The sequence below is a fragment of the Macrobrachium nipponense genome, chromosome 22 (assembly GCF_015104395.2).
Source record: "Macrobrachium nipponense isolate FS-2020 chromosome 22, ASM1510439v2, whole genome shotgun sequence".
NCBI classification, from domain to species: domain Eukaryota; kingdom Metazoa; phylum Arthropoda; class Malacostraca; order Decapoda; family Palaemonidae; genus Macrobrachium; species Macrobrachium nipponense.
The window spans coordinates 7377045-7400027 of record NC_087213.1 but is presented as its reverse complement, the minus strand read 5'-3'; the positions used below and the strand labels follow the sequence as shown (position 1 = coordinate 7400027).

Here is a 22983-nt window from a genome sequence, read left to right as displayed (position 1 = left end):
CAACTGAGCACCACTAAGATGTCTTTTGGCTGCCGTGGCAGGAAGCTTTCAGCTATGTAATTTCTTGGTAAGTCACTTATGTAAAAAAATCATTCTTCCTAATAACCTTCCAAGATCAGTAACCCAAAAATTACTTCTTTTATTCCCTCTTCCCACTCTCATATACTGTATGTATTTGCAAACTTTCTTGAACTTTGCATAATGCTCAAATACTCCACTCCTTTCATCCTTCCTTCTCAAAAATGTGAGCATATATGAACAATTGAGTAAATTAAACAAGATAATACCCATACCTTAGCAACGCACTTTCCTAAAGGGTGAGCCTTATTCAACACTTCCGGTGGAAGGGGTTTATACATATCTGGAAAGAAAAAAAAAATTCACATATAATACTGAAATACTTACTTTGCTTCCCTACCATAATCCTAGCAGACTGGGTCAAATAACTAATTTCAGATTTCACTGGTATTTGTGATTTCTTTTTTACATTTTACTGTACATATTATAATATATTTTGTAAATAATTCTCTGTGTTTAATGTTGTTCATAAAAATTTGCCTTGGACAACCTACCCAGATAAAATAAATTATGATTATGCTATACAATGTGGTGACCAGAACTATAACCACCCGTTTGAAAACTACAAAGTCAAGCTGATGACGCTGACTCACGCATATATCCATGTGAGGAAGGATTACACTGTAATATGAGAATTCTCATCTACAAACCTGTCGTTTATTTGTAATGCAATTGCCATGATAATGATACAAAGTACCAGCAAAAGCATAATGAAGCTGAAAGTGATATAAGTGCACATTATGATAAGGAACAGAGCAGACTCCTTAGAAGAAAATCTTTTCATTGTGTCATTATTTTGAAAGCATCAGCAAACAGGCCACATCTGGATAAAAATTTCCGAGCCTGCTGCCTCATCACTGCTATAATTAATTCACAGCACCCATGCATCTGGCATCTACCCCCATCACTTATGAGGCACCTGATTGGCTAGTGGTCAACCAGTCTCAGGGATGGAAACTCCCAGTATCTCTCAAACCTTCACCAAGTAAACATCTCTGCTCCAACCTCTCCTGACAAACATGTCTTTCAAAAGTTATCATTTTCATTACATCTCAGTTTTAACTGAAGAAAAGCAGTACAAGGAGAGGGAGTTGTGGAAGATGATTCAGATTCAGATCATGAGGGTGAAAGAAGATTCAGATTCAGGTCCCTAAGAAGAATCAGATCACGAGGAGGCGAGGAAGAAGCAGATTCAGAATAGGGTGAGATGGTTGCTCTCTTTCACTCAATTTCTCTTTTTTATCTCTTCTCTATTTTTCTCTCTTGGGAGAGAATGGAGTTTCCAACCCTGTGACTGGCTGATCACTAACCAATCAGGGACATCTTAAGGGACAAGAATGGCTATTAGAGTCACGGGCGTTATGAATTAATTATAGCAAACACTGTTAATTCAACTTGTTGTGGTACATATTGATCTGCAGCTCTTTAGATATTTAATTACAAAACTTGCTTAATTTATTTTCTTCCAGTACTCTGAGTGGCATATTTTTTTTGGTATAAAGAATATCAAAGCCCAACTATTGATCTGATGTTTTAGTTTGTTAACATATTCACTATTTTATAAATTATGTTATTTATTTGGCTTCATCTTTTAATTTCCTATAAAGAGATCCACTATTCAATTTATTGGATGTGCTAAATAATCACTATCAAGATTGGTAACTTTTGATCTGGTCATATTAGTTTTGGCTGCTTTTCTGCATGTTCATTTCTCCTCATGCCCCTACATTTCTACTAATTGTGTATAATTTGTGGAAAAAAACTAAATTTGTCACACATGAGAACTTCAACAGCAATTATTCAGATTGGCTTCTATATCACCACATATCTGTGGTGGTATTATCATATTAATAACTTCAACCCTTTATGGACAGATATGCTCACGAGAGTAGCAATCTCAGGTTTTGGGTGGTGGATGTAGTCGCTCATGGTTAGTAACAATATTACGAGCCATTGATTTGGGGGAATCAGGCAGGAAAGAGGTGCCATTACTTCTATAGCCTATTAATTCACTAGTGGCAACTTTTAGACTGGCTAAAATCCACAGGGTGGCTCATGAGGGACTTAGTTGGGTTCTTGACTTCAAGGGAGGATGTAATGCCTGTCTGTCTCACAAGATGTATTTTTGTAAATTTGCTCATAAATATAACATGGGGTTGCTGTTGGCTTAGTTCTTATCTTTTATGATAGAATGTCAGTTATAGGTGTAATTTTGCAAAGAAAAGTGCAAAGAAATATTATAAAGAAAACGTATAAATCAAAAAAAGTTATTGCATCTTCGTTCTCAGCAAACTCACGTAAATATTTTACAACAAATATGCTAAATTTTTTTTTACAAATTCTATTTTTTATCTGCTGTCATTTTTCAACTTCTCGTGGAAGGTAGAGAAAATTTTGTAGACTTCTTTTCTAACACTATGTGCATTTGCATATCTTCTTCTTTTCATTGAGGTGTGTTTTCTTAAACTGCCTGACCTCAAAGTTTTGCCGGCCTAGGGTGCTGCATATTGATTTATTTCCCTGTCCATTAAGGGCTAAGAGAAATTACTTATTTTGTTAGATGATATGGCAGCAAATCCTACACTTCATAAAGATCAGAAGGTTTCAGTGTTGATATGAAGAGTGAGCTTTAACATCTTATATTTTTTAAAGTATGTTGTTTCTCTAGCAAAAATAAGAACAGATTACAATACTTCAACATACCTGGTATATTTCCCCAAAAGCAACGTGGCCGACTCTGAGGTGAAAAATACTTAGCATCAATTATGGCAGGTTCTCGTTGTAAAAACCTGTAAAAATAAGATTACACTACAGTGGCTCCTCAGTATACAAATTTAATTTGTTCAAAGTTCCAATTTGTATATCAAAATGCTCGTATATTGATCCAAATATTCCCATGAGAGAGCTAGAACAATCTATATAGTTTAATGACAACCATATTCAACAAAATAAAAGAGTAAAGCATTACACGATAAAATTTAACATAAAAGATGAACGAAATCGTATGTCACCATGATGACACAACTGACTTGAGATAAAGGAAGGGAGCATTTATACTGTTGAGGAGCAAAGATACAGTAAAAACATTACTGTATGTACATAAAAGCAGTAACAATTCGGATAAAAAAATGAAAGGGAATTTCACAATAAATCTAACAATGATACAAAATAAAATAAATAAAATGCAATACAGCACAGGCAGTCCCTGGTTAATGGTAGCATCGGTTAACAGGGCTTCAGTTTTACATCATTGGCTGATGATGATGTTAACCAGATTTTTGGCACTGGTAGACAGTTTATTGGTGCTGAAAAACTGCTTATTTGTGCTGTTAACCATTTAACAGCACCATTAACTGGATCATAGGCACTTCTGGTGTGGTAAATGCCATTTATTTGGTTAAAAGTGATTTTTTGTTAGCAGCGCTATGCCAATAACTTAACCCCCCTCCTGCCTGTATAATAAAAAATCTAAAGTCTTGCATAGAGTGAGTGTTCAGAATTGCGCCGAGTGAGATGGTAGAGAGGAGGAGGAGGGGATGGTGGAGGGTTATTGGGTGGGAAACAGGGATCTGCTTCCCACTGACTTCCAAACTGTCTCGGATGATTTTTCTCTTCACTACACTTCACCTATTTCTTTTACTAACACTCAATTTGCCTGAATCACTTCTTTTTGTTATGGTAAAATGCCTATCGAGTAACACTTGTTTTATACAATTTTTTTGCACTGTAAAAGTAATTCATCCCCACATCATGAAACACTGGTGTTACGTTCAGTCTCTGTGCACCTTGGATTGTTTGTTTAAGGGGGCGTGGCAACAGCCGATTTTTGAGAAAATTATGAATTTGAAGTCTAATGTCTAAATACATGTCATGAAGTATTATTGCAAAAAAAAAAAAAAAAAAAAAAAAAAAAAAAAAGTTATTTTACATATTTGTTCACCGCACCTACCGGCCTGTGAGTGGCATTGAGCGAATAACTGTCCCAAAATGTCTATGATTTTAAGGTGGAAGTGAGAAATAAACTTTTCTCTCCTATTAGAATACACATTACCTATGATAAAAACTGGTTCTTTCTCTCAAAAATATCTTAAGAGCAAATATGTACCATATATTTCTGCATTATAACACGACCTTTAAATCCTAAAATTCCCCCATAAAAAACTGGGGGTCGTCTTATACTGCAATACTAAAGATCAAACCTTGAATTTTATTATACTATCTATAGGCTAGCCTCGGCCTCGGTGCTATAGCCTAAACACCGACCTACATAAAGATTCACTTTATGAAATAAAATGATAATAAAGGTAATAAACCATTTTACCATATATATTATTGGCATATCTCCATAACAAATAGCCTCTTTGAGGAATGATTCAAAATCAATGAAAGAAACTTTTATCTATGTGGTCCTAGCTGTGAAAATGTAAACATCGAGTTGCGGTTGCGCTGACAGCAACCTTTATCTTTCGGTAACCTTTAAGAAATTTCAATGGTAGTGTAATTACAGAAGTAATAGCATTTATGATAACATAATATTCATTTTTCATTAAAGGTTTCTCATATATATCACAAGATTGATCACATGTACCACCATCTTGGGGATTCCGGTCTGGTTCGTTGTCGATATCATAAAAATCATCTTTGGTACCGTTCATGGCATTCTTTAAATTATTTTATGTTTGTTTGTTTGTATGGTTTTTTGACGTTGCATGGAACCAGTGGTTATTCAGCAACAGGACCAACGGCTTTACATGACTTCCGAACCACGTCGAGAGTGAACTTCTATCACCGGAAATACACATCTCTAATCCCACAGTGGAATGCCCTACATGATTTTATGACACTATATCACATTCCCCCTTGCTTTTATGACAAACGCAGTGAACATCAAGTGAGGCAACATGCAAAGCTGTTTGCAATTTAAAATTGTAACTGTTTCGAACAATTCAGGCATATGAATGATGATTGTGTACAATAATTATCACTCATTATTGTATAGTTATTATTATTAGCGGTTGTTTGAGAATGGCGACAAAACGTGAACAAAACAATGGTTTCCCTTTTAGGCGACTGTCTGTATGAAAAACATGATATAGACTCGGCTTTTTTATAAAACAACTTTGATCATTTAAGAAAGGAATGTATGTATCTCTGAATTAAGTTCCATTCAGCAACTAAAGACAGTGATGATATCCGTAAAACACGATCAGCTGAGACTGTAAACAGACCTAGAATGCAAATGCCGCATCATCATTTTGTTCTTATAATGTAATACAATAATACATGTAATATGATTACAGTAAAACATGTTTTATTTAAATTATCATTATTCTCAATACAACTATTCTTCAACTTTTGCAAGTGGATATCTGGATACCTAAGACATCTATCAGTGTAACAACCTGACTTAGGCAATTCTCTTTCTCTCTCATCTATTGTAATACTAATGATACTCCTCCATCCTCCACTACAAAATTCTGGTTTTTTGAATTCTGAATGAAGCAATTATTGTAAACATGTATTGGCATAAACAACTGAATGGAGAAACAGCTGATTTCTGACGTCATCTACCATAAATATCAAGCGTTTATTAAGAGCTCCATTAAGGGGGCAGGCCGGAACCCTTATATAAGGGGGTATAGGGTGAAAAAGGCAAAATCATGAAAAAATTCATGGAGCTTCATATGGCAATTGAGAATATGTACACGAAATATTTCGTCAAAATTCCTCTTACTTTCGTAGTTACAGGGTAATTAGTAAATGTAACTCAATAAGCCAAAAACATTGATCCATACAAGAAAATGCAATATTTCTTCTGTTATCGTAAATTTTGATAATTATTGTAAAAAAAAAATTGTGAGCGATGGCATCTGTAGAAATTCCATGAGTCGCAGAAGGGAAGTCAGTCACTACCAAGTTCAACCACGATTCAGTGCAAGCACAAACCCCAAGTGGTGTACACGTTTGAGTTTCACCTCTGACATTCACTTGCTTTTACGTAGTTACCTAGCCTAGCCTATGGTGCTCGGTCAACAATCAGTTGGACGTAGGCCAGTTTTCTTTTATACTGTATATTACATTTAAAAGTATAAATAGACATTCAATATGATATTTAGCTAACTCTGAACTTATTTAATTGTAATTTACACGTACTGTATTGTATAAAAAGGCAAGGATAGGGTAATAACTGGTTGGTCAAGAATGGATTAATCCATTTTCAGTTATTTCTTATGGAAAAATGGAATCAGATCTTCAAAAAATCGAATTTCGAATCTCCTGGAATGGATTAGCGTCAAGGTCCAGGACTCTACTGTACTATAGGACACCATTGGTGTTGTTAGAGTGTCTTTCTATACTTCTGATGAAAGAAATTAGTCCAACTCATTCTACAAAAAGCAAGCACCTTGTTCTCAGTAAAAGTCACAACTAAAAGTTGTGTTGATTCTATCAACAAAGAAAGAAGTCCTTGACACTATATAAAAATTTTTCCTGTAATAAATTTTACCTGTTACAGTAAGAGAGAGAGAGAGAGAGAGAGAGAGAGAGAGATAGATTCTACATTCCCATTAGCAACCTGTATATAGTAAGCATGGTGAAAGAAGAATACTTATGCATATAATCGCTTTCTATAACATCTGCTTATCCACACGAGTCCATTTGAAAATAAAATTCAAAAGTAATAATCAATGTATACAGAAATCCTTATAAAACTCCAACTCAAATTAAAATTTTGCATTACTTACGTACTAATTTGAAATTTAAATTCTCTTGGCATGTGAGTTACATTCTCAAATAACCAGAACAAGTGTGTACCCTTATTATGAAGAAGAATAGTCTTCAATACTCTGAAGTAGTGAAAAAACAGTATGCCAGTGCCAGTAGGATCTGAAAAGTATAATGGTGACAATTTATTTATAGCTTAAGAGTAACTTTTATTTTACTTTTTGATTCTTAACTACAAAAGACATACAAAGGTATAAGTCAATTTCCACACTGTACATACAGTTTCTCCACAGATTCTGACAACAGCCAGTTTGGCAGTTCTGAGAGAAATTGTGGGAGAACAATTAAAATTCCAATGACTACCATATCAATTCACTAAACAGTAGTAAATTATCATGATTTATCTGTATGAATTTTTCTTCACCATGCAATTACAGGCGGCCCACGGTTAACGGCGCAATCGCTCAGCGGCAAATCGGTTTTACGGCTGTCGTCAAAAATATTCATTAATAAAATAAGGTATTTTTACGGCACAATTTTCAGTTAACAGCGCCAGTAGGGCCGTTGTCTAACGAGTTCATACATTTGTAGAAATGCTGTTCAGACCATAAAGGTTATGCAAATTATATTAACAAATTTTATGGAGAGTTATTACATAAGTATTAGGGTAAAATATATGCCTCTGACGCTATTCTATGCCGAAAATATCGAGTTACATAAGTGCAAATTTAGCTATGGATGTGTAGATTTATAAATGTTCATGCTTATATGTTTAAAATGCGTATAAAAATGTATTACGTATAGGGTATTTTTATTTCTGTACAGAAATATGATAAAAAGGCAGCTTTTGAAACTGCCCTTCACATTATCAAAGGCAATGTTTTTTCATGTTCTTTCTTGTGAGCCGCCACATGCCGCTCTTCCAAAAATATTGTTAAAAAAAGTGCAAATTAGCGATCAATGTGTCGATTTTAGAAATGTCATGCATTTGTTTAAAATGTGTACTATGGAAATATTACAAATGGGGTATTTTTATTTCTGTGCAGAAATGTGATAGAAAGGCATTTTGAAACTGACCCTTATTGTTGATAAAAAAATATACAATGTTTTTTTCATGTTCATTCTTGTAAGCCGCCGTCTGCTGCTCTTCCGAAAATATTGAGTTAAAAAGAGTGCAAATTTAGCGATCGATGTGTCGATTTTTAAAAATGTTTGTGCTTTTATGTTTAAATTGTGTATGAAAATATATTACGTATAGGGTATTTTTATTTTTGTACATAAATATGATACAAATTAAGGCAGCCTTTGTAACTACGCTCCACATTATCAGGGGATATTCTTTCATGTTCGTTCTTGTTCGCCACTGTTCCGAAAAAATGCATGGTGTTATTTTATTAATTATGCATCTTTCCCATAAATCCTTTAAAAAGTTATACATTACTTCACTGTATCCAATAATATTGTATGTACGTATTCTCATATTATTGTATTATAAAATACTACTGGAAATCTAAGCCAATACTCTGCGGAGCGGCCAATGTTGTGGTTTGAAATCAGCTGATTGCGAATACAAGTTTGTTTCGCCATAATTAACGAACGCAATTCTGAGCGAATTCTCTTGCTTCTAGTTAGCATATACGAATATCTAGATACTTGATTATTATGAGACAAGGTTATTTTTCCTTATACAACATGTTTTTAGGTGGAAATATGAATTGAATATGTCTCGTTGTGAATGTGAACAACTTTTTTTTCGTTAACAGATTACGTTGGCGGCATGTTTATTGCGTAAAAAAAATTACGTGATTCCGTTCGCAATTCTCCTTTATATCATCGTAATATGAACTTTATGTTATTTATCTTACATTGGCGTGAAACCAACAGTAAAATTTGTTCTTTCGAGCACAGTAGTTTTGATTAAAATGATTTTATCTCAATTTTATCTACAATTGTGTTTGATGGCATATGTTTACCGGAGTTTTATCCTTTTTGCCGATGTACAATAATAGTCATTAGCAGCCTGATCTGTTTTCTCAGCTTCAGTTATAACTAGGTTTAAATTTACCAGTATATTTCCCGATTGATCTTTGATCTATAGCGAATAAAGTTATTACATTAAGATATCTTAGTTCTATTCTACATAACGTCATTTATAACAACCACGGTAATAGTGTACCATAGTACGATGATTGAAATATAAGCCAAACGGATGTTATCCAATTCGGTTGTACTTAGAAAAGAAAAAAAAAAAATTCGTTTCTCGTTCGGTTATTCATGGCTGTACATGTTCACGAAATGAGTATAACGTTAAAAATGTTATTGTTATAATACAATTAAGTTTGTTCATACTTACCTGGCAGATATATATATAGCTGTATTCTCCGAAGTCCGACAGAATTTCAAAATTCGCGGCACACGTAGTGGGCGGCCAGGTGGTAGTACCCATTCCCGCCGCTGGGAGGCGGATATCAGGAACCATTCCCATTTTCTATTCATATTTATCAGTGCCACTGTCTCCTGAGGGGAGGTGGGTGGGCACTTTAATTATATATATCTGCCAGGTAAGTATGAACAAACTTAATTGTATTATAACAATAACATTTTGTTCATGAAACTTACCTGACAGATATATATATAGCTGAATCCCACCTTCGGATGGTGGGAAGAGACAGAATAGGATTTTTAGGAAACTAAATTAAGTAGATGATATACATCTTGGTTCCTCACCTGTTAGCATAGCCGACTTCGTGATTACTGTCACCAAAGTCTGCTTCTGCGTTACTAGAGTTGCCAGCGAGGTAGAGACCTGTAATGCTGGTGCGCTCTAGATGATCTGTCAACGGGGCGTGACCACAATGTGACTAGACCATATGACCATACTTCTGAGGGCAACGAAGCTAAAACCACCACCTGACCTAACCTATCAAAGTTAGTTCCATAACTTCTAGGCTAAAGAAAAGGAACGCGCCTCAAGCGACCAACCCTTCAAAGTTAAAAGCACACTATCCCTTTTCTATAGGATAGGATTCGTGTTGCTTCCTGCCCCCAATAATATATCTACGGATATGATGGTCCTAGCGACTAACAGATCTCAAATGTCGTCTTCACATCCCGTCAGGAGTGTGAAGCGAACACAGAGTTGCTTCGCTAAAGCGTGACACTCAGGATGTTACTGAGTGTCATGCTCTGTTGAAATGCTTCCGAGGCCGCGCCCTCACCTCTTGCGCATTCATATTAAGAAAAATCTCAAATCTTTATGCAAACATAATGAATGAGACCTCTTAAAAGAACTCCTTGGCTATAATGCCAGGGTGTACTTGGACATGAACCAGTCTGGTCTTTTTACGGAACACCGCAGATTGTCCCGTTGACCTCGACTTTCTATAGTTTTATCAAGATAAAACTTGAGAGACCCGACAGGGCACAGGACTCTCTAATGGCCTTGCCCAATAATTTGTGCCATACCCTTGGTCTCCAAGCCTTCGGGTCAAGGGTTAGACAGGTTTTCGTTCTTATCAAGAACGGAAGGCTTAGAGGACAGACCGCATTATGTCCTTTAAAGCCAAAACCTCTGATGATGGCTAAAACCTCACTAACCCTCTTGCCGTGGGCTAGAGCGGTTAGAATGGTAGCCTTTCTGGTCACGTGTATTAAGTTCGCAGAAAGGATAGGTTCGAAATGCTTTGGCATCAGAAACTCAGACTACGTCTAAGTTCCATGCCGGAACCTTCGATCCAGAGAGAATTTCAAGATCTCCACAGACCTCAAAGATCGTGAAGCTTTGTTGTTTGACAGAACCGAATCTCTGAGCCTAGAGGCCGTCAACAACATATTTGCATATTCTACAATAGTTAGGACTTCTAGCTTATCTCATACTTCAGACGGAAAGATAGAACCATAAGGAAATTCACAGAGGTCGAGGTGGAGGAACAGTCATTTTCCCTTCACTATCTCCAGAAACGGCCCCCTCCGATTGAACACTGAAAATAGGCAGCACTGCTTTGCCTTGGCCAAGAGACTGCCATTAATCTTGAAGATCTTATCGCTTCTCGATAGTCTGAACGCCTTCAGACTCAGAGAGGAGAGATATTAGATACTTCACTAAGTGACGATGTTAGATTACACGATTCTCTCGGGAAGGGTCTTTGGACAATTCTCTCTGAATTACATGACCTCTGTGAATCCAACCTCTTAAAGGCCAACATGGTGGCGACTAATGCTAATCCTCTAGGATCATGAATAAGGAAACAACTTAAGAAGAAGCTCCTTCGTCTTCAATATTACGAAAAACTTAACGAAAGGACGCCCTCAGTCTCTCCTCAACTTTCGACATACTTCTAAGTGAGGATTACTCAGACGTCAGTAGTTGTTGCCTTCGATCGAGAAGACCCGCACGGACGTGCACTAGTTTAACGAACCTCTTGAGGATCGTTACGTTCCGTGCCCAAGCCCATAACCAACTCTCTCTTCTTGAGCTATGAGAGAGCTGAGAAATTATCCGAGATGATTTGGACCACTCGATCAAAACTCACCCTTCGAGGAACTGGAGAGCCAACCAAATTGGCTTCCAATTCTTTCAGACAATGTAACAGGACATCTGTTCCTCTGTTCGGATGTCTGGCACCCTCTCGCTATCACCCGAGGTGATCCTCAAGCCGTTGAGAGAAAATTAGAATTATTACTAGATTTTTTATGTTATTCCAATTTCTCCGTGAGGAAAAACTGTAGAGGTCTGAATTGCTGTTTATTCAGGGAAAACAAGCTTCTCCAGCGAGGAAATGGTCCCCAGCAAACTCATCCATTCCCTCACTCAGCCTGCTTCCTTCCCTAAATAAGGCTGCGCTTTGCATAAGCAGGAGAGCATTATTATAGTGCTATGCCGCGGTTAGACTCGTACAGAATTCTGTTTACTGTGCGGTAAACCGCACTGAACAGGTATAAGAGATATCTTGTTGATTTTCTAAGTAAACGGAAGGCATGTTCATTCATGATTACTAGAAATTTCCTCAACCCGAGGCTAAAATCCATGATTGTAGGGCAGAGAGACGGCTTAGTCAGCCATTCCCGCAGGGGAGAGAGACGTAACCAACCGCGCATGTCACAGAGCTAGCCGGTACTGCGTAGATCACAGTAACAGCAGCCTTGTTCATTCATCGTCTCGCACTATCTGCCTGAGTTGCCAGCTACTCCCTTTACAAAGGAATAGATATGATATTATTGAGCAAAAGGAAACTCTCAAGCAGGCATATTTAAACGAAACAGAATTCGCTAAATACAGAAGCTGAGTTGGTGTTGTCGTAACAATACCTGAAGAGTTGTTCTTACTCCGAAAACTCTTGGAAGGTTGAAGGGAGTGTCAAATAAATACATTAGAACAACAGTTCTTTCGGCTTCTATCTGCAGAGGTAAATACGATATGCGTATATGATTTGACCCATGCGTTAGCAAAATGACGCAAAGATAAACTACGTAAGTATTGTAGTAATTTGAACATCAAATTCTCTACTACACCTTTCCTCGACGAGGAAGAGAGAAAGAAAGGAAAACGACTGTCCACGTTCTAATGAATGAGACTTTTTTTAAAGAACTCCTTGACTCTTTGCCAAGGAAGAAGAGTAATATTCAAATAGAGATCATCAAGTGAGAACCGAGGATCGAAAAGGACCGTTCATGTTCTTATGATATTGGACATAAGACTTCCTGGATCTAGTCTACAAGTCTTTTCTTACTCCCCGGATGAGCCTCTGAAAATGAATGAGAGCTCTTCCGAAATTTGTTAATGAGTTTATCCGCTTAACGATAAAAACGTTAAAATCTGTCAATGAGAACTACCCCATTTATGAGGGGTCCCCCACTTAAATGACAAAACGTTTAGTATCTTGACAATGGGGAAAACGTCCTTACTTGACAAAACAATTGGCACTTTGCTAATAGGGGAAAACCCTTTAACATGACCGAAAGTCACCCAGGAATCCGAGTATATAATCTTCCCGATTCTCAGAGAAATCGATGAAGAGGCAAGAGGGATCGAAGAAAAAATTCGGGTATGTCTCTCCGCTAACTCCGAATCCTTCTTTAAAAATTTCTGAAAAGGAATGTCCTGTGGAGAGTCCTGAAAAAACCTCCTCTTGACGAGCGGTTTAGAAAGCGTTCAAGCGTCCTAAGAAACGTCCTGAACAGCAAATAAGACGCCGTCTACAAAGTCTTTTCTCTCGCAAAGCGTCCTGCCGAGCTTCCACCGAAGCGTCCTGGCGAATGTCCACAAAAGCGTCCTCATAAGCGTCCTGCTGAGCGTCCTCAAAAGCGTCCTGCTGAGCGGCCCTCAAAAAACGTCCCTGCTTAGCTGCGAGCGTGTCTGAGCAGAGAACACCAAGTCTTCTGCACAACATTTCAGAGAGGATCTCGTTGAGCGCCCTGAAGCATGCAAGGCCCGCCAAGAGGCGTCCTGGCGAACGACCTTGCCAACATCTCAATGTTATGACGAACCGCGTTTTGCGGATGACGTTGAATATTTTCAAGGGACGTCCTCATGCGAGTCTCCATGGAGAGCCGCACGCTGCTCCTGAAGTGTGTGAACACTAAAGGAAGACGTACGGCTTTCGTCTTCAAGACGGGCCTTAAAGACCTTCATACCTTCTTACAAAGACAGTGGCCGCCTGTGCGACAACTTGCGTCATAGTAATGCAAAAGAACATCTCCAGAAACGCACTCAGCAAAGGAACACCGAGCGTCCGAAAGACACCCTCGCAAGGTGCTTGCCGAGCGTCCTGGAGAATGTCTCTACTTATAGGACGTCGAGCACCTCCAAAGCTTGCTCACGTCTAAATTGCCCTTCTTATGCCGAACCAGAGACATAAGTTGTTTGACTGTGCAAAGCAGCTTGCCGGACGTCAAACTTATCAGCTTGCTTTTTCGAAGTAAAGCGAACGTTACATAACGTATACGGAGCGCCATGAGGAGAGGAGACGAATACTGAGTTGCTCCTCCAAAAGGTGGAATCAAGAATGTCCTTGATTACCATATTCTTTTGGAATGCTAGCGAGGTTGAAACAGCTCTAATTCATGAGCGTTCACTCGCAGGAGGCTTAAATCACTCTTCTGGCAAGATGAATGAGCCTCCTTAATATGTCCCTTAGGAAAAGAGCCAGTGCATTCTTCGAAAAGGGTAAATGTGGTCTCTTCCTGAGCACCATAAATTACCCGAAGGACCTCTTACTTCCTTCGTTTATGTAAATAAAATTTGAGAGCCCTGACAGGGCACAGGACTCTTTCATCCTCTCGTGACGAGAGAGAGGACGTGAAGCGTCCTCTTCTCTAAAGCTTCATAAGGGGGAGCGAGTCCTTCCGAGAGCTCCAACCCCTGTGTGGGGAGGACGAGAAGCAATCCTTCAAGATTCGTGCACGTGCTCGATCTTCGGCAGCCTGGGTTGCGGCAACAGGACCTGCCGAAAGGAAGCCAGATCAGCGTGAAAAACCCGTAACCCTCCTTCGGCTTTTGACATGCCCTCTCCCTGGTTTTCCTGGGAAGTCCGACAGAGGTCTAGGCCTAGAGGCGTTATGGGGCCGATCTGACGTTCCCTCCTGACGAGAGAGAGGACGTGAAGCGTCCTCTTCTCTAAAGCTTCTTAGAGGGCGCGAGTCCTTCCGAGAGCTCCAACCCTTGCGCGGGGAGGACGCCTCGGAGGACGAGAAGCAATTCTTCAAGATTCGTGCACGTGCACGATCTTTAGCAGCCTGGGAATCGTCAACAGGTCCTGCCGAAGGGACGCCAGATCGGTGGGGAGCCCCCGTAACCCTCTTGCGGCTTTCGACATGCCCTCTCCCTGAGTCCTGGGAGTCCGACAGAGGTCCAGGCCTAGAGGCATTATGGGGCCGATCTGACGCCCCCTCCACAACACAAGGGGCACTACACTTCACAACACTGATTGGAGAGCGAGCACTTTAGTCTAAGATTACTTGATGTAATCCTCTAGCAGACACTTCTTCTAGGCCCGTAAGCCATACCACAGGGTTAGGCAAAATAAATACTACAGGACGTTAGAAGGTTCATTATTCTAACTTCTGTTTACTGTGGAGGAAAACCCCTGATTCTAACACGCTCTAAAATGCGTACATGAATCCTACTTCTTCCGTAATCAGTCACACATTACACTAATTACATTGATTTTATGCAAAGAAAACATGTAAACGTCATATATACAAGCGAGTGGTCTACCGAAAGTTCCGGTAGCCTCACCTTACCCCATGCAGACAACAAAGTCTGAAACTAGGCTAACTAGCTTCAGACTACATATGCAATGAAAAAATTTAAACTATGATAGCGTATGCCTAGCCACAAATCCAAGTCAATAATCGAAAGAATAATTAGGATACTTAAGCGGCTAATGAAGTTTCAAAATCCTAGGCGAAGGTCTGTAAACAGTTGTTTACCGACCGGCGACAGAAAAAAATATGAATAGAAAAGGGGAATAGTTCCTGATATCCGCCTCCCAGCGGCGGGAATGGGTACTACCACCTGGCCGCCCACTGCGTGTGCCACGAATTTTGAAATTCTGTCGGACTTCGGAGAATACAGCTATATATATATCTGTCAGGTAAGTTTCATGAACAAACCATACTTTCATCATTCTCTTTTGCTGTTATTGAACTTATGTAACTAGAAGATGGGTTAAAGTTAGGCTATTGTAATTTGGTCTCTCATAAAATTGGACTATCGTAAAACGAATTATCGTAACTTGAACACTACAGCTACCTGTACACTGTATAAACCTTATTATATCTTTACATACTCTAGACACCCAAAGGATTAAAGCTATGCTCTTTTCACTTTACAGTATTTATAATGCTACAATGTACAGTACAGTAAATTCTATAGTACTATACTGCATAAATATAATTTTACTTATTGCGCCATTGCGCGATTACGGCACCTTGACTGGTCTAGAGTTTCGAAAGAAGGTGTGCAGTGGCCGTAAGCTTGAAAATCGCTTAGCGTCGGCGCCCAGGAACGGAGCCCCTGCCGCTAACCGAGGGCCGCCTGTACATCTATTTCCCGCAAAACTACTTTTCTAGCAGTTCCCTATGCTTTTGAACCAGGTGTAAAATCAGGGAGTTATATGCACAAGTACTTTGAATAAACAAGCATACTGACAAGACAGAGTAGTGCTGCAACAACAAAAGAAATTTTGTGCTCAGTATCCATAAGTAGGTGTGCAATACAGCTGTGTACATAAGAGTAAAGTATACACAAAATACAGTAAAATTATTTACACCATCCATGGTTTTTCTATAGTGGTGGTATTCATACTTTATATATATATATAAAAATTTAACCATGCTTTTATTAAAATGCACTAAAAGGGTAAAAAAAATTTTTGGAGACTCCAGGATGTTCTTACAATTAATCATGTCTACAAAAATAAAAGCGTGGGTAACAAACATGGAAAGAAATGCAACAAAAAAAAATATATACAGTGAAAGCTTGACTTACGAGTGAATTAATATACGAGTTTTCCGAGGTACGAGTCGGCACTCGGTCGATTATTTGCTTTGTTATGCAAGCAAAAAATAGAGGTACAAGCTCAAGATGCCATTGCTGTGTAGATGGCGTAGTGATGAAAATTAAGATAAGCAATGAAGAAAAAGTAAATATGCATCTTTTCCATGAATCTTTAAAAAGGTTATACATTAAAGGCAGACCTCGGTTAGCGGCAGGGGTTCTGTTCCTGGCTGCCGACGCTAAGTGATTTTCGACGCTAAGCAATTTTAAAGTCTACGGCTGCTGCTTACCTTCTTTAATCCTTTGGGCGTCTAGAGTATACAAAGATATGATAAGGTTATTTTATACAGTGTACAGGTAGCTGTAGTGTTCAAGTTACGATAATTTGTCTTACGATAATCCGATTTTATAAGACCAAATTACAATAGCCTAACTTTACCCCATCTTCTAGTTACATCAGTTCAAAAACAGCAAAAGAGAATGATGAAAGTATGGTTTTAACGTTATAATTGTTGCGTAAACATGTACAGCCATGAACAACCAAATGAGAAACAGCTTTTTTCTAAGTACAACCGAATTGGATAACATCTGTTTACCTTGTATGTCAATCATCGTACTATAGTACACTATTACCGTAGTTATAAATGACGTTCTGTAGAATAGGACTGAGATATCTTACTGTAATAACTTTATTCACTATAGATCAAAGATCAATACAGATTAAAGATCAATAGGGAAATATACTGTTAAATGTGAACCTAGTTATAGCTAAATCTGAGAAAATTGTTCAAGCTGCTAATGACCATTATCGTGCATTGGGAACAACGGATGAAACTCCAGTGAACATATGCCATCAAACAAAATGTAGATAAAATTGAGATAAAATAATTTTAATCAAAACTACTGTGCTTCAAAGAACACATTTTACTGTTGGTTTCACGCTGATAAAAGATAAATAACGCAAAGTTCATATTACAATGATATAAAGAAATTGCGAAAGGAATCACATATTGTTTTACTCAATAAACATGCCGCCAACGTATTCTGTTAATGAAAAAAAAATTAGTTCACAATCACAACGAGACATATTCAAGTAATATTTCCTCCTAAAAACAGGTCGTATAAGGAAAAATACAGGCAGTCACTGGGCTACGACAGGGGTTCCGTTCTTGAGACGTGTTGTAAGCAGAAAATCGTTGTACGCCAGAACATTGTAAAAAAATCCTAAAAAAACCTTACTTTTAATGCTTTGGGTGCATTAAAAACTATGTAAACTGCATTCTTATCGCATTTTTCATCAAAAACCCTTCAAATACCCCAAATTTGTAACTAATTTGTATTTTTCATAACTAACAAACCTGAGGTCTTAACATTAAGATTTACTAGCGCCAAGCTGGAAACCGGTAGAATTAAAATTACACTTGTGAGATCCAGGGACTAATGGCATCTATACCAGGTCATGGGCTTGTATACCCAGAATGCCCACGGCTACCTGTGACCCACCAGTTATATTTCTAACCCAGTTTAGACTGCTAGAGGGGTGGTTCGAGGTGGGCCTTTAACTGTTAAGACCTCAGGTTTGTTAGTTATGAAAAATACAAATTAGTTACAAATTTGGTATTTGTTCATACACGAAACAAACCTTCGGTCTTAACATTAGGATAGACTTACTATTGGAGGGAGGTAAGTCTCTACAACTGACTGGGAGTTTGCCACCTTATCCATTTCCGAATATATAGGGAAATTCTAAGAGAATGGACAATGAACCTAGGACCAAAGATATAAGCGGATCTATTGGTTTTCTCCCACTGGGTGTAGATACCATTTTACTGTTTACTCTTGTCCCTTGCAACTGGATCACCACCTTCACCCCTCCTGTTTCCCCTATTATCCAGAGGGGTGTGTTGCTACTGAAAAGATATATCATCAGCTAAGATAGCTTCACAGTATGGCTGACCACCTCACCTGCATCTAGTCCGTTCCAGCACATGACGGTACTCTCCTTCATATTGCCCGTAGTTAAAGGAGTAGGAAGAAAGTAGTAAAGAAAAAAAGACCAGTCATCCCATTCATTCTACTTTCATACCTTCATCTTAGACTAGACGCAAACTGACCCGCCAGGGGCACTGGATGAACTATATCACTTGTTGGGCCGCCACTACTGGACCCAAGGAAAAGGTGTCCAAGGATCTATGGGCAACATCTTTCAAATAAAATGAGGTGAAAGTTGTTTGGCGTTTCCACACACCAGCTTTCAGAATTTTATCCACAGACATGTTCTTCTTAAATGCCAGGGAAGCACTCACGCCCCTGATGTCATGAGCTCTAGCTCCCACCTGGCTATCTGACCCTCTGTCTTCTGCCGTATAAGCATCTCTGATCGTCTCCCTTAGCCAAAACGATATTGTATTCTTGGACACTTCCTTCTTGTTCCGTCCTGTACTTACGAACAACCTCCGGCACCCCGGCCTGAGGTGCCTTGTTCTCTTTAAGTACTCCCTTAGTGCCCTGACGGGGCACAGGAGCATCTCAGCTTTTGTCGTTGTCTACAAAGTCTGCCAAGGAAGGTATGGTAAAGGAGTCGAATCTGCCGTCTACTATTGTTGGATTTTGGGTCTTGGCCACGAATTCTGGGACAAACTCACATACCATTGATCTCCAACCTCTCGAGTGCTTTATGAGATATGAGAGGCCATGTAGCTCCCCCACCCTTTTGGTTGAAGCCAGGGCCAATAAGAAGACTGTCTTCAGGGTCAGGCTCCTATCCGTGGACTGCCTTAGTGGTTCGTAGGGGGTTTTGTCAGACTACTCAGTACCTTGGTCAGATCCCAATCTGGGGCTTTTAGCTCCTTTGGTGGGCATGACTGTTCAAAGCTCCTCATCAGCATGGCCAACTCCCATGAAGACGATATGTCCACTCCTTTCATTCGTAAGACTGAGGCTAGAGCCGCCCTGTACCCCTTCACTGCAGATACAGACATATGTTTTTCTGTTCTGAGATATATCAGAAAGTCTGCTAACTGCTGAATAGTGGTACCGAGTGGAGACACGTTCCCTCTACGACACCAATCACAGTATGCTGACCACTTTCCTTGGTATACTGTCGCAGATGATTTTCTGATATTACCTGCCATCTGAGTTGCTGCTTTCTGCGAAAACCCTCGCGCTCAGAGGAGATACTTGACAGTCTCCACCCGTGAAGCGATAGGGACTGTCACCGACTGGTGGTACCTCTCCACGTGCGGCTGACACAGAAGGTTGCTCCATGGAGGTAACTCTCTTGGCACATCTACTAGGAGTTTCAGTATGTCTGGAAACCACTCTGCTTTCGGCCATAACGGGGCTTACAGGTTTCATTTTGAGGTTCTGAGACCGCTTTACCCTGTTCAGAACCTGACGGATTAGACAAAATGGAGGAAATGCGTACACGTCCAGATTGTCCCAGGGGTGTTGTAGCGCATCTTCTGCTACTGCCTCTGCGTCTGTGTCTGGGACTACTGAACAATACACTTCCAACTTTTGTTGTACCTGGTTGCGAATAGGTCTATGATCGGTCCTTCCCACAACATGAGCATCCTGTCCACTACCTGTTGGTGTAGGGATCACTCCGTTCCCAGAATCTGATCCCTGCGGCTCAACTTGTCGGCCACTATGTTTCTTTTTCCCGGAATATACCTGGCCTTGATGTCTACCAGATTCTCTATACCCACTGGTGAAGTTGAACTGTCATCACATGTAACTGCCGAGAAACTAGGCCTCCTTGCTTGTTTATATAAGCTACTACTGTGGTGGTGTCTGACATCAATACCACTGAGTGTCCCTTTACTCTCTCCCTGAATTCCTGTAGAGCCAGAAAAGCTGCTTTCAACTCCAGCACATTTATATGGAGTTCTCTGTCCTTGCAACTCCATTTTGCTGACACCATCAACTCCTCCATATGGGCTCCCCAGCCTTCTGTGACGCATCCGAGAACAGCAAGAGGTCTGGGGAGGATTGTTGAAGGGGACACCCACTGTCAGATTGTCGTCGTTCACCCACCACAGCAAGTCTTTTCCTCACTTCTGCCGACAAGGGAATTTGCTCGTACGGGTGATCTACTGTTGGTGACCAAAACTCCTTCATCCTCCATTGTAGGGACCGAAGGTGTAGCCTTCCTTGTGGTACTAGCTTCTCCAGGGAGGTTAGGATTCCCAGCACCACCTGCCACTGTCTTGTGGCTGTGTCTGCTTTCCCAGAAAGGCATTCACCACTTGTTTGCATTTCTCTACTCTTTGGTCTGTCGGGAATACTTTGGCTTGTGTTGTGTCTATCACCATTCCCAGATATTCCAAACGTTGACTTGGATCCAACTGCGACTTCTCCTGATTCACCACAATACCTAGGCTGTGACAAAGCTGCAGGAGGGCCGCCCTATCCCTGAGTATTTCTCCCTGGACTTTGCTATCACCAGCCAATCGTCCAGATATCTTATTAGCCTGATCCCCTGAGCATGCGCCCACGCCGACACAAGGGTGAACACTCTTGTAAAACCCTGAGGAGACGTTGTCAATCCGAAGCACAGGACCTTGAATTTGAAAGCTTTCCCTGCAAGACTGAAGCGGAGAAATTTCCTTGAAGACTGATGGACTGGTATCTGAAAGTATGCGTCCTTTAGATCGACTGTCAGCATAAAGTCTCCGATTCTGACTGCTTGTAGAACCGTTTTCGGAGTTTCCATCTTGAAACTGGTTTTCCTTATAAACAGATTCAGCGTTGACAGGTCTATTACTGTCCTCCACTCCCCGTTGGCTTTGGGTACCAGGAAAATCCTGCTGTAGAAGCCTTTTGTCGGACTGCATACTTGTTGCACAGCTCCTTTTTCCATCATCTTCTTCACTTCGTCCTGCAGAACTAGTTGGCCTTCTGAGATTTGTGGGCATAAGTGACGTGGGGTAATGGTTGATCTGTCAGGGGCGGGGTTACCTCGAACGGGATCAAATACCCGATCCTGAGAACATCACCACCCACTGCTCTGCCCCTAGTTCCTGCTATTTTGCATGTTTGGTGTCATATTACTTGTGCCAGATGAGCGTTTGTAAGCGTCATAACCCTGGAAATAATTTCTGATGAATATAACTGAAAAGCGCCTTAACCTCGGAATGTTGTAAGCCGAACCCATTGTAACCCGGGGACTGCCTTTAACCTTGTCTCATATAAGTCAAGCATTTAGATATTCGTTTATGTTAACTAAAAGCAAGAAAATTCACTCAGAATTTTGTTAAATATGGCGAAACAAACTCGTATTCGCCATCAGCTGATTTCCAAACCAAAACATTGGCCGCTCCATGGAATACTGGCTTAGATTTACCGTAGTATTTTATAATAAAATAATACGAGAATACCTACAATATTATTGGATACAGTGACGTAATGTATAACTTTTTAAAAGATTTATGGAAATGATGCATATTTACTTTTCTTCTGTGCTTACCTGAATTTTCGTCACTATGCCATCTACGTACCAGCAGCATTTTGAGCTTGTACAGTCGTACCTCAATTTTTTGCTCCCGTACATGGCAAAAAATCGACCGAGTTGCACAGTTATATTTTGTACTTCTATCCCATGGAAAAAACAAACAAATTGCAGTGTTGCAAAATTGAATGTATATGCGAGTTTTGTCTTTTAAAATCAATTTATGCAACAATTGTAAATATAATTGCTATAAAAAGTGATTCAATTATATAAATTAAAATATTATCATTCGGAGGCGACTGAATAACCTATTGTCTTCATCATGTGAAGGGCTATTACAAAGACTTCAAATAGAAATGCACAGTGCCAATGTATCATATTTACGTACAAAAAAAAATAAAAATACTGTAATACATTTTTCATACACATTTTAAACATAAAAGCATGAAAGCTTATAACAAAAAGCTGAAGTTTCATTAACAAAATGAGTTATAATCAGCTCCCAAATTAATCAAATATAACCACATGAAGTCTTTTTAATACATTTTTTGAAACAACAGCGGACAGGAACGAACATGAAAAAATATCCTCTGATATACACGGAGGGCACTTACAAAAGCTCCCGTGATTTGTATCATATTTATGTACAAAAACAAAAATACCCTATATGTAATATATTTTCATACACATTGTAAACATACAAGCATGAACATTTATAAAATTGACACATCGATCGCTAAATCTGCACAATTTTAACTATATTATTGGAAGTCGGAAGAGCAGCAGGCAGCGGCGATGAGAACGAACATGAAAAAAACATCTCTGATAACGTAGAGGGCAGTTTCAAAAGCTGCCTCTGTATCATATTTATGCACATAAAATAAAAATACCCTATACGTAATACATTTTCATACACATTTTCAACATAAAAGCATGATATTGTTATGATACAATAAAGTTTTATACATACTTACCTGGCAGATATATACATAGCTATTGACTCCGTCGCGCCGACAGAATTTCGAATTTCGCGCACACGCTACAGGTAGGTCAGGTGATCCACCGCGCCGCCGCTGGGTGGCAGGAATAGGAACCCATTCCCGTTTTCCATCAGATTTTTTCTACACCATCTGTCTCCTGAGGGGAGGCTGGGTGGGTAATTTAATTGTATATATCTGCCAGGTAAGTATGTATAAAACTTTATTGTATCATAACAATATCATTTTTATAC

The 22983-nt window shown here is 39.4% G+C and overlaps 1 protein-coding gene across 1 annotated transcript in view; it reads right to left on the bottom strand.

Annotated features, from left to right (window-relative positions):
* The window catches only part of LOC135198471 (DNA (cytosine-5)-methyltransferase 3A-like), a gene marked incomplete in the record, with an annotated part of 337711 nt that overhangs the window by 56737 nt on the left and 257991 nt on the right, over nucleotides 1–22983 (bottom strand). Inside the window, 3 exon segments of the mRNA XM_064226041.1 lie at nucleotides 294–361; nucleotides 2782–2867; nucleotides 6822–6963. Coding sequence (XP_064082111.1) covers nucleotides 294–361; nucleotides 2782–2867; nucleotides 6822–6963 — 296 coding nt within the window.